General features: G+C 36.6%; 1 protein-coding gene across 1 annotated transcript; it reads right to left on the bottom strand.

Annotated features, from left to right (window-relative positions):
* Window positions 1–937: 937 nt before the first annotated feature.
* hp1bp3 (heterochromatin protein 1, binding protein 3) lies at window positions 938–13,185 on the bottom strand. The gene is made up of 12 exons (XM_059537446.1): window positions 13,049–13,185; window positions 12,360–12,438; window positions 11,874–12,129; window positions 11,613–11,745; window positions 10,746–10,892; window positions 10,615–10,656; window positions 10,368–10,516; window positions 8,138–8,228; window positions 7,907–8,066; window positions 7,049–7,160; window positions 5,474–5,638; window positions 938–1,900 (listed from the first exon to the last, which is right to left on the bottom strand). Exons 2-12 carry the CDS (start codon window positions 12,427–12,429, stop codon window positions 1,543–1,545), a joined length of 1,683 nt encoding a protein of 560 aa, XP_059393429.1. The 5' UTR covers window positions 12,430–12,438; window positions 13,049–13,185; the 3' UTR covers window positions 938–1,542.
* Between the last annotated feature and the right edge of the window lie 264 nt (window positions 13,186–13,449).

The raw sequence follows: 13,449 nt of genomic DNA, 5'->3' as shown, positions 1-13,449 counted from the left end.
ATATGATTTGTTTGGGCTCCCAAACGCGTATTATGCTGTTCACAACCCTTGGTGTGTACTATTATAAATAGCAATTCAGTTCTTTTACAAACGAACAGCCATTTATACCACACAACGGCATGGATTCGCTGCGACTGAATTTATTTTATTTGCGATTCGAACCAAAAAGAACGATTCGTTGGCTAATCGAACATGACTAGTTAACCCTATAACATGTATGGTTTTCAACATAAGTCTGTAGGAAAATATTTACATAACAGCACTTAAATTTTCATGACATTCCTAACTTTTTTTGTTAAGAAATTATGTTAAGTAATGTAGTATGTTCATAATCATCAGTCATCATATTATCGAGAAAATGTGACACTTATTTTATACTGGATTTTATAAAATTCTGTAAAAGATACTTGAGATTGGCCTATACTGTAAGCCCCAAGACAAAACAAGTCTCCAGAAAAATTGTATGTAAACATTTCAGTGCTTAGTATACTAAATTAAATCATGCCTTAAGTGCGTGTTAGAACAAGAGTAAGAATTTGCTATGGTGAATTTCACATTAATAGAGACTCGCTCTCATAAGGAGACTAACCTTGTGTTTCATTGTTTGAATAATTTGGTAACAGCTTTTAAAATTACTGGTTTATCATTAACCTCAACTGAGTTTTAAATCAAACCACCAAAACAAAACAGTGGCCAAATAATGAAGTACAAATATAGCCACTTTATTATGGACTACAGAAAAGTATATCAGTCACATGCATGCAGGGTAAGGTGAGCCATGCTCATAAAATGACATCTACCCCCCCTGTTAAACTAACACAGAAGAGTATGACTGGGTTAGTAGTGCGTCAAATGTCTTAAAATATCTGCTTTAACAATCTTTTTAACTTATATTCTTCATCGTAGACTATACAAAACAAAAAGACAGGTGTGCATATGGATGCCAATATTTCTTTAATGCATCATAATAAATCCAATTTTGTGTTTATTTAGACTGTTCAACTGAAAGTTAGGCATCAATAATCTTTCTTTACTTCGACTTACACAAAAGAACCAACATCAACAAAACGTTCTTGATTACAATAGTAGCTTAAGACCTAAATTCACAAAACATGATCCTAACAAATTAACTAAAACTTACAAAGAGAGTATTCTTGAACACTGATGAGAAAGGGGCGACTGAATAACTGAAATGCTTGCCTCTACAGAAAGACTGACTACGGGAACTTTAAATAATTGATTTTTTCTTGATACACAACCGAGAACAGCTCCTTCTAGAAGTTCTCATTATGGTGACCTGAATGAGCATCTTAACACAAACAGTAGCATTTCTAAGCTATACCTTTACCTGTAATTTAAGAATACTGAACATAAAATGCCTGTACTTGAATGGCAGAATAACTCTGAAGAGGTCCTATATTCATCAGAGGCCCCAAGACGAGGAGAACATGGAAGTTTCTACAAAAATAAGAGGAGAAAATAGCCAGCACTGCAGTCTATGGAGCTACAGTTGATCTTTACAGCCATCAGCAAGCATGGGATTCATTTCCGGGCTCGGAGTGACTTGCGGGCGGCAGGTTTTGCCTTCACAGCTGATTCAGTTGCCTCCTTTTTAGCTGTCTTGGGTGACGGCCGTTTGGACCCCCTGCTTGTCATCTTTTTGGCTACTGGTGTTTTAGGTTTACTGGTCCGGGCAGCTTTCTTGACTGGTGTGGCTTTAACAGGCACTGGTGCCTTTCTGGATGCGGCTTTGCTCGCAGATGCTGGTTTCTTGGCTGCTGGCGGGGCTTTCTTGGCTGATGCAACTGATCTCTTTGAAGCAGGAGGTTTTCTGCTGACTGTTTTAGCCCTTTTATTTGGACGAGCCTTAGGTGCAGATGTCCGTTTTGCACGCTGTGTCCTGTGGACAAGTAGAAAGCATGCAAAGACATAGTCTAAAACAAAAGTCTCTATGATATTTTGAACTTTAGAAAAAGTTTGCTATTTTTTCGCCCCTTTTTATCATCCACCGAGTGGAAGCCAGACAACACGCAAGGTTTATTATACAGGGTTTCAAATCTCTAGAGCGGAGTATGATCACAAAGATAATATCAGGGGTTAAAACAAAAACTACAGATTATGGTGGGATATTTGAAACATCAATAACAAGAATAGTTACTCACTACAATATGGTGCAAACTAGGGGTGGAAATTTTCACGGTTCGGTTTGTATCAGGGTTTTAGAATAAGTTTCGATATGGTATGAGCCATGTTAATGGAAAAATTATTCTTTCAAAAAAAAAAAGATTATTCTATCTAAATATAAGCAACAGCACAAATAAATACATACGAATAGAGAAAATAAACTTGATCTTCAGTTTTTAGGCACGTCTAGCATTAGTTTTTAGGTAGCCTACAGAAATGGAATAAAGTATAATCGAATGTAAAACAGCATTGCATAACATGACATGACTGTATAAATTTAAGATAAAACTTTATTAAAGTTACAAAAGCTATTCAATCAAGAGCAATGAGTGATTTCTTTGTTGTTGCTGTTCGATTCATATTAAGAAGTGCTGTCACTTTAAGACACTGTAAGTATGTTCAGGCGACTATGTCTGCTATAGTATACTTACCAAGACGGGCATTTTGACATAATGTTTGTGTGAATTTGTCCATTCAAACACAATACTTCAGAGAGAGTTCAATATTTGCGCACAAATCTTCTCACTGCTCGCACAAGCTTGCATCCTCTGGCTCTTAAATGTTTAAACTGCCAAAGCTTAAATTAGTTTCATTTAAAAAGATAGCAATGTGTGCTGTTCAGGTCTCACCTGTGTGCACATGCTATCAGCACCCAGGTGAAGACGGAATAAATGACTGCTCATACTCCAACATACGGCATTCGCATTGAACAAGAGTGAATGGTTTGTCCAAGTTTTTTTTTTTTCCCCCATAGCTGTTGTTGTAATGTTCCGGGAAGCCAGAATGTGCATCCATCAACAGAAACATACATTAGCCGAACCCTGTGTTTTTTTTATGTGTTATTTATAAGAAACCATATTACAGATGCGTTGTCAGATTTAAGTTGAACCGCAGTCCCAGAGCGTGCCAAACCAAGGGTGAAGAACTGTACGGTTCAATTTCAATACAAATTCAAAATTTAGGATGCTTCTGATATCAAGTTTTACTGGTTAGCTTTGTCCTTGACAGTGTACAAGATGACCTACAATCTAAAACATGAAATTTCCTTTTTTTTTTTTTTAAGAAAAAATGGTAAATCAAATTAAATTTCAATTCAGCTCAATTAACAACAACAAAAAACATTTAAATGGTCCAAGAACTGGTAACTTAAACAGGGTTCATACAGACACTTCAAAAAAAATTCCAGGACTTTAAAGGACTACTTTTTTGGTTTTCAAGAACTAAAATCACTCATTTATCAGTCAATATTGTTATTATCTTTCAGATTCTAATAAACTAATAAAACAAAATGGTACAGATAAAGTGCAGTACATGCAAAGAATGCAATGACTGTGGCAACTTTAAGATTTGAAAGGATACTATAACCTGGTTAAATAAAAGAACTGAGAACTGAGAACTATGGCAAAGTTATCGCTTTCCTCATTCAAACTGCTTTTTTTTTTCTTTTTTATAAATATATGATTGACCTCAAGAATGTAAGCTATGTAATACACTTGAAAAATTTTGAGCTTTATCACCGCTCATAGACACTAGGGGTGTGACAATACACTTAATTCAAAAGGTGAGACAACATGCAGATACTTGGTTCACTAGAACGAGACAATGTTTTAATATTTAAAAGAAATTTGACAAAATATGTCTTTTAAATCACGAAAAGTAAAAAAATTAAGTTAATGAAGTCGTGTTAATATTTCCATGCACTCGCGCTCCCTTCTGGCACGCGCACCTGTTCGCAATTCGCTGAAATTTTTTTTTCTCATCGAATCTACACGATTCACGTAGGTCACCTATTTTGCTTTCAAAACGGCGAATTTCGCCGAAAGGTGAGGGATTTTCATGTATGAAATACGTTCAGGGGCATGGATTTGGATGGTGATTGCAGGGAGGGTGGGACTTTCGCTTTCAGTGCTATCAGGATAAAGTTAGCATTTTCCAAGATCTCCTATTGCACCTTTAAATACATAATGTAATATGGCTATATTATAACAAATACCTGCAGAGGGAGCCTGGTGCTCATGTGATGTTTCATGTGATTCAATGACTTTTTTCAGCAAATTTTGCTGAGGACAGCTTCCTCAATCTCAATCAGTTTAATGCCAGATTCGCACAAAGATTATTCCTGAAAGATGGAGCAGTTCCCTCTTTGTCTGGAAGAGGCGTTGTTTATGGACCACAACCGGTAAGTGTATTTTATTATTTAAGTTGGTGCGTTTAACAGTTTCTGTAACTTATTACACAAAGGGCAACGCTGTTTAGCTTTGTTAACTAGATGGTAGGGCTGTGCAAAAAATCGAATGCGATTTTCATGCGCATTTCGTCAGTAAAAACGCTCCTGTGATTATAAGTACATCTCCAGCACATGCTCCTGCCCACTTGCTTCTCAAAACAATAACGTTTCCAGGAGGGCAGCCTGCGCTCAGCTGCTGTCGAATCACAACACAGGAACCGCTGGCACAATCAGAACTCGTTACGTATTTCTGAAGGAGGGACTTTATAGAACAAGGAAATCATCAACCCGTTTTTATGACAGTGAAAACAGCGGTATACAGATAGGTGAATTGTGTGAAAAATACTGTGTTTTTTTACACGCGAAACATGAACACGTTATATTGCACACTGTAAACACAATCAAAGCTTCAAAAAAGCACAAAAAAACTGGACCTTTAATATTTGTAATATCTAGCCACATGCAAAGCCAGAAACGTTTATTTTGAAAACGCGATGCACAATAAATTTTGAAATATGTTCATGTATTCTCCTGTGTTGGCATAGGTTTAAATGATTTAAGTTACAAATCAAGTGAGTTTTAACAGATGAATGTTAAGTAGGGCTGTAAATCTTTGGGAAGGCAGCGATGCGATTCGATTCAAGATTCATAGGTTTTCGATTCGATTCAAGAACGATTTTTGCAAATTTAGAACGATTCAATTCGATTCGATTCACAATTAAATTTGATTCGATTATAACGATTTGATTCTGCATTTTTAAGTGCATTCACAGGATTATTTAAATGTTTCCCCTAAAATCTTTAAATGCTTAGTCAGGGGGCAACTTACAGCAGCCTTTATGGTTAGAGAACCATAGGGAAGAAAAAAAAAACCTTTTGTGCATTGTTAAATGCTAGTTTAATGATGCGAAATGGCATACGTAAAAATTTATGTAATGCAACATTTAAAAAAAGAGCTTAAAGAGTATTATGTGTAGGCTAACATTTTGATCTGGCACGGTGCTAGAGAACTTTAAGCCCTGTAATATATCCCACTGATACTGTTTATGTGATGTACTTCACCTCTTTCTTCGCGGAGGCTCATCCTCTTCGGATTCCTCCTCTTCAGATTCTTGCTCTGACTCTTGTTCAGATTCTTCATTAGAATCATCACCTCTCTTGCGTTTGAGCTTCTGTTCCTCCTTCTGTTTAAGTTTTTCCATCATTTCTGGAAACAGAACTGCTGGACTGCAGGAGGAGCAATAGAACATTTGTTTATTAAAGTTCTCACCTTCTATGACAAAATGGACAAACATCAAAAATTTTCTAAAAAAAAAAAAAAAAAAAAAAAAGATCATTTTTTTTCTTTCTCTAATGCTGGGTACACACCAAAAGATTTTTTTTACATCTTATAAGATTTTCAAAATGTGATAGACCACAAACGTGAGGATAAAAAAATCCTAGATTTAACCGTTTTGCTTCTATAGTGTGTGGTGTGCCATGATGTGACAAAGACAGCACACCACACAAACAGATTTTTAACCAGATTCTCGGCTGTGAACAAAGGAAATCTCGCAAAAACTCGCGAGACTTCAGAATAAGCATGGCGGACGATATGCAGGAAGAAATTGCAATGATAGTATTTTGGAAAGATTTTTACAAAATTCACAAAAAAATAAGAAAAGGGTTTGGGTGAAGTCGTTGAGACGTAATTTCAGACAGAAATTTCACTTTGTGCTGCGCCATGACTGCTTCCGTCTTCCATCATGTCTCTTTCTTATTGGATATTGTTTCATTTCATGTGATGATCTTCAGAGCGTGCCCGCGTTTGTCCTTTGGGATCCCCCCACACATTAAACATGTTGCATATTTACGATTCGCGATCGCGGCGGCTCCGACATTCTTCCGATTAGGTTCGGACACTCTTAACACACCTCACACCAAGGGAAAATCTGATAAAATAATCTGTAGAACCATCAAGATAATCGCCATAGCTAGAATTGTCGGAAGTGGGGAAATCGGCCCAAAATCAGCCTGATTATCTTTTAGTGTGTACCCAGCATAAGTAATAAACTCACCATATTCCCTCTAAAACAATCCAATTTATGCTGTGGCTGATTTATAAAGAGTTAAAGGGATAGTTCAGCCAAGCCTAGAAAACAGGGTCTCAAAATGGTTTTAGACCACACAGGCATCCACTTTATGGACAAAAACAGCTGAAACATACTTCAAAATATCTTCATTTATATTCCACAGAAGAAATAAAGAATATGCTGAGCTTTGAAATGTCATGACAGTGACTAAATGATGATAAAATGTTTATTTTTGGGTGAACTAATTAGTTGCAGAGTTAAAAATTAACCTGCATTCAGGATTTCAAAACTGAAAAGCCCAAAAGGAAAGTTTAGGATATTTTAAATTATTGCAGCGTTATTTAATTATAATTCATTTTAGTATTTATTAACAAGTTTGAATCAGCTTGTATTGTTTGTTTAATTCAAATTTTTAGTCATTTGTTATGTTTTAGTCATTTTTATTAGTTTTTTCCCCATATTTCTATTTGGCTTAATTTATTTTATTTCAAATCCCAAAGGCAATTTCTAACAATTTTAGTTTTAGTTAACTGTAATAAGCTGGATTACGCTGAGCTGAACTTACCTCGGATAATACGGATAGCTTAGCTGGTATGACCCACTTAGTCCATGACCAGAAATCTGCTCCATCCATCCCATCATTTTACACTTCTGCAAGGTTCGCTTCAGGTTTGACACTAGCCATAAGAGAAAAAAACATTCATAAAGATTCTGCATAACACGTTAATTTGCAAAAAGTACAGGGAGATATAAATGTAATCCTGAACCACAAAACCAGTCAAATTGACAGTTATATATCATCTGAAAGCTGAATAAATAAGCTTTCCATTGATGTATGGATTTTTAAGATGGGGCAATATTTGTCGAGATACAACTATTTGAAAATCTGGAATCTGAGGGTGCAAATAAATAAAAACATTGAAAAAAAATCGCCTTTAAAGTTGTCCAAATTAAGTTCTTAGCAATGCATATTACTCATCAAAAATTAAGTTTCTATATATTTACAGTAAGACACTTACTAAATATTTTCATCGAACATGATCTTCAACTTAATATCCTAATGATTTTTGGCATAAAATATTTTTGTATTTATTTTGACCCTTACAATGTATTGTTGGCTATTGCTACAAATATACACGTGCTACTTATGACTTGTTTTGGGCTCCAGGGTCACAAATGATTCAGCGCACATAAAGGTAAACGTTTTGCAAACGTTTTTTAGAGAAATAAAAACAGGTCGACGAATCGATGCGCATATTTTGCGTCGACGTATTTTTTGCGTCGACGTCAACGATGACCTCGACGCGTTGTCCCAGCCCTACTTGTGAACAACCCATTTGAGAATAACAATTAAAAGCAACCCCAAAACTCAGAGAGAAAACTCTCCCTAGGCTGCGATGAGTGAGGAGTTAGTGTACCATACCGAAAAAATAGTTGTTCTGCTCCTTCTGTCTCTCCACCAGGAATTTGCGCAGTATGGTGATGCTGCAGGTCTTGGGCTCATTCATGGCTGTGATAGCGGTCACTATGGCATCTTCCAGCAGTCCGCCACCCATGAGCACTTTATTCCCAGCTTTCTTCAACTGTCAAATGCAAACGCAGATTCTCATCAAACCTGCTTTTATGTGCTGAGCGATTCAGAAGGGTAACTAACCTGGAATGTTCCAGAAGCTCCTTTACCAGTGATCTGCTCCAAGTAGCCCCTTTCCACAGATTTTTGCAGGCAGTTCTTCAAAACATCAGGCCTTAGAGAGATTTACAGAACAACCCAAATTTTACAATCTTTCAGGCAAAATCTACATACACAATTTAAATTTGTAACTAACTAATCATAAAAAAATTGGTATGTACTATGTACCATATGCAAACATTTTGCATCTACGATGTAATACTTTTATTCAGCAAGGAAAATGCATTAAATGAATCAAAAACCTTTGTAATATTTCGCAATATTAGTGTCTTACTGTATTTTTGATCAAATCATTGCAGCCATGGTGAATATAAGAGACATCTTTCAAAAACATTAACAATTCGTATATATCCCAGACTTCTGAATTATAGTATTACCAGTCCTCCCAATGTTAAGTAAATACTTCTAGTGCTGTCAAACGATTAATCAATACAAAATTTTACATATACATATGTGCACTGTGTTTATTTATTATGTATACATAAATTCATACACATGCATGTATATATTTCAGAAAAATATTTTGTGTACATAATAAATATATTTATAATGTAAATTATCTGAATATAAATATATTACGAGCAGTGTTGTGGGTAACGCGTTACAAAGTAACGCGTTAGAGTACTCTAATTACTTTTTTCCTGAAATGTGTAACTTAACGCGTTAGTTTCGCGCGTAAGTAATCAGTAACTTCGTTATTTTTTCAAAAAAAGTAATCCGTTATTTTAAGGAAAGGAAAATCCCGACTGCGGCCTGCTTTTTGTCAGACAGTAGGCCACCTGCGGATGTATCAGCGGAGCCGAAGCTCTGTGATCGTAAAGTCAATGGCTGTGATACGTCTGTGCCCTGCGCCTGACCCTGTGTGTGTAGGGTTTTTTTTCTAACTCCCGGCAAGATGGCAGAGAGGACAGCGTTTGGTTTATGGACTGTGTTAAAGTGAATTTAGGCTTGTGACTGTGAGTGACACTTTAATAATAATTAGTTCGGCTATTAAGCGATTTGTCATTTGCCTGTGTGGCAGTGAAGGATTTAATTCGGTTTGTTATCATTTTTGTTTGACAGGCAGCTGTTAATTTCTGTTAGATCGCTGGTTGGCTGGTTGTTCATCATTTCTAAATGGATTTAAATCTGCAAGCCTGTTTAAGGTTGTGTTTACAAGTAAGCATACTTGTACTTTGATAACTGCATTATTTAAAGTTAAAGAAAAATCAGGAGTTATCTTGTGGTGCTCATAATATTACATTTACATTTACATTTAATCATTTAGCAGACGCTTTTATCCAAAGCGACTTACAAATGAGAACAACAGAAGCAGTCAGGTCAACAAGAGAACAACAACAGTATACAAGTGCCATGACAAGTCTCAGTTAGTCTAGTATAGAACGCATAGGTAGGTTTTTTTTTTTTTTTTTTTAAATTAAAAGACAAGAAAAGGAAAAGTGCTAGTGTTAGTTGGTTAAGTGCAGGCGAAAAAGATGAGTCTTTAGCTGTTTCTTGAAAATGAGTAAAGACTCAGCTGTACGAATTGAGATTGGGAGGTCATTCCACCAGCTGGGGACAGTCCAGGAAAAGGTCCTTGAGAGTGGACTGACTAATATACAGTAGCCTAGGCTACCCGGGCTGGGTAGGTGCGAATTTTGATTAATAATATGTTCTGTGATAATAAATAAATAAAACGCCATGTGGAATAGCCTATTGCTGACTGTCTTTCCTGTTATTGTTATCCTGCAGTGTTAATTTAGTCGGATGACTGACGTTATTCATTGTCGGGAGTCACGACTTCTAGGTGCATTTAAAGGGGCCGGGGGCTGTGTCTGTCATGTGTGAGCCGCTGCAAACGGCTTTTAATTTTTGGTAACGCATGAGTACTCTAATGCGCTACTTTTATGAATAGGTAACGCTGTATCATAACTGATTACTTTTAATTGATGGTAACGTTGTAACCTAACTAACTACTTTCCAAAGTAACTATACCCAACACTGATTACGAGTAAAAATATTTTCAAGATATATCCTGTTTGTGTGTGTATTTATATACACAAAATATATGTACGGTACTGAGAACAAATACATATATTATGCAAACAAAAACTTTTATTTTGTATGAGATTGATCACGATTAATCGTTTGACAGCACTAGCTCAAACTGTAGTCTAGTTATAGGGTGTTGCCCTAAAAACAAGTCAATATTGACCTGCTATCCACGTTGAGTTGTGGGAAGTGTTGCTCCAAGTACTTCTTGATCAAGATGTAGGAAGCCTCCTTGGGTTCACAGAGGCGGGTGATGATCAGAGGCAGAGATTCTCCCAGCGTCTCTTTCGTCCCGGTAGACCCAGCTAGCTTCTGCACAACACGACATCGACAAACTGAGTCAAAAATGATGACAAACCATCATAAAAGTACTCAAACTCATGGATCTCAGCAATAACAGCAATGCAGACCTTCCCAATGGCGAAACTTCCAGAGAAGCCTTTGCCTTTAAGCTGTGGGAGAAGACAAGAAGACAAAGTTTACTTTTGATTTAAGTCTGCATATAAAATGAGAAATATTCATGTATTGAATTGCAAATCACCTGTTTGACAGTTCCCTTCTCAACCATTCGCTTCAGAGTCCTCTTGTAGATGTTTTTAGTCTTTTTGTCCATTTCCACTGATGGGTATTTCTTCATGACATATTTCACAATGGTGATGGAAGAGGCACCACTCCGCTCTTTGCAGCTCTGTAGGTAGAGAGTAAAGACGTATATCTGAGATGGCAATTTATTTGATTCTTAGATTTTCAGCACATCATCCTGAAACGCCCCTGAATGGTGTTTTGGTTGAATGCTTGAAATAAGGTCTGTGGTTAACACGAGCTAAAAATATCTCCACATTCATTCTAAAACATTAAATACTGCTGTAATACCCCATTCACAATTTTGTCAGCATTAACGTCTCATTAAAAAACCAAATGGGACTGCAGAGGTTATCGGAAACATTGCATGTCATTATTCCGAACAGGTAAACGCATCTACTTCAACTAAAAAGTGTAGATTTTAAATAAAGATCAAAGAGTTCTCAAAAGCGTAATGATGGTGATGATGAAGTCATGTGAACGTGCTGTAGTTTTTTTTATAGCCTATTTTTTTATAGTTTCATTTTTCATAGAATTTATTTTATGGGTTCATTTGTGAAGATCATCAAGATTAACAGAACATGTAATTATCATGATCTTTTGTTGTTCACAGAGCTTTTTCCTCTTCAATAATCCAAAAGCCAAATGGAATAATCCTATTGGGTTTTTGTTGAAGGAACCAGGCTTGTTGATAACTTCCACATTGGCCTACGAAGACTCATCATCACTGCAGCACTTTATACCTGTGTACATATTTTACTGATCAACACCTACTTAGTCAAATTCTCTCTAAATGGTAATGGAACAGTGCAATTCTGAACCAGACCTCAATTGCTTCCATGATGATTTCTTCAACTTTGGGCTGGGAAAGAGAGGTTGAAGCCAGTTTGTTGGCGGAAATGGTCGCCCAGGTAGGAATCTTCTTTTTCACCTTTTTCCCTTTGTCATCTTCCTTGTCACTGCACCATTTGAGCGAAAACAAATGCATAATATGCTTACTAAGTCATTTTGTAGTTAATAAACGAGTGGAAACCATCAAACGCTTAAGAAAAATGCATTTCTTTTTTTGTAAAAAAGCCAGACTTACATATTGGCTACAACTTCCTTGACTTTTTTCTTCTTGCTCTTCCCTTGTTCAGCTGCTGCTTCGTCAGATTTCTCACCCTCATTAGGCGTTTCTCCTTCATTTTTGGACTGCTCCTCACCATCAGCGGTCACCTCCTTCTCTTCACCTTCTTTCTTTTCCTCCGTGGTTTCAGGTTCAACGGGTGTCGAATCTTTCTCTTTTTTTGTCTTCTCCTTCTCCTTCTCACCTACAGGTGCAGACCCTTCGGCAGGAGCATCTGTGGAATCAAGACAATGAAATGCATGGAAATGTTCAAGCCAAATTCACACCACTTGTGCATTATTTTAGAAACTCTCCTAAAGCCACATGATTTCAGGAAAGAATTTAAGTGGCTAGTTGCCTGTATTCAAGTGACAGGATTACAGAGTTAAATGACAGATTCCAGATTTATTTGTGGGAGAATAACTCCTTATGTGACCTGTTTGCCAGGTAAGGGGCAATACGTACCTCCCTCAGGGGCATTTGCAGGGGGTGCATCCTCTTTGGGCGGGGCTGCAGCTGATCGGCGAATGGGCATGATTCTAACCTGCCAATAAATAAAGACTTTGTGAATATATATATATGTGTGTATCATTTATTTCATTTCGAACATGTATACATCTAAGCTGGGAATGCAATAGAAACCTGTTGCATTGTTTATTAGGTTATAATGCATTGCACTGCAGACTTATTTAGAAAATTACAGGTTTTTAATGCAATGGTTTGGCCACATGAATTGAATGCCTATGACCTCTGGACAGCAAAGAGAAGCTCGTGCATAGAAAAACACGTCGACAAACACGCGCTGGACATAAAGCCACAGCAATTAACTAGAAAGGAACAACAATCTCATTGTTTATCTGCTCCACATATGGTCTGTATTGATATTTGCTGCTAATAGCGTGCATAAAGTCACACCTGCACAATTTTTACCAGTGCACGGGAACCGAATTTCTCGTAAAACCCAATATAATCGAAAATGGCCATTTTGTCCATTTTGCCAAGTACATAGTAATGGCGCTGCGTTAGGCTGAAAATGATAAATGCACGAGACTGCAGAGTAGAGAGGTTTAATGAAACATAAGCGCCTGCAGAACGTATAAAATATTCTGTAAAATGAGGATGCAAAATTTCAGATTAAGTTTTTTAAGGCATACCTTGCTTTACTGGATTATCAATTGAAAGAAACACTCCCTTCCTTTTTGGAATTCTCTGTTTACGTGCCCCTCCCCCTCGCGTACGTATAGAGACGTACGTGAGAGCGCATGCGCGCGCGTGCCATGATCAGGTCATCAGCGAAATTACTTGTGCTTCAACACTGTTACTAAATTACAAAAGACTTTACATAGTGACATCTTTATATAACATTTAATTAATGCTTTTGTCTCATTCTGTGTAACAGGCGAAAGGGTGATTATTGAGAAAAATATATATATATATTTATTTAGGCTATATATTAATAAAAACAACAAAATAAAATAATATAATTAAAAATAATATATTTCCTGTTTGGATTGATTATTCATTATTTGCGAATTAAATCATTTATGTCAACACA

This window comes from Carassius carassius, chromosome 44, assembly GCF_963082965.1.
Source record: "Carassius carassius chromosome 44, fCarCar2.1, whole genome shotgun sequence".
NCBI classification, from domain to species: Eukaryota; Metazoa; Chordata; class Actinopteri; order Cypriniformes; family Cyprinidae; genus Carassius; species Carassius carassius.
This window is presented reverse-complemented; position numbering and strand designations above follow the sequence as displayed.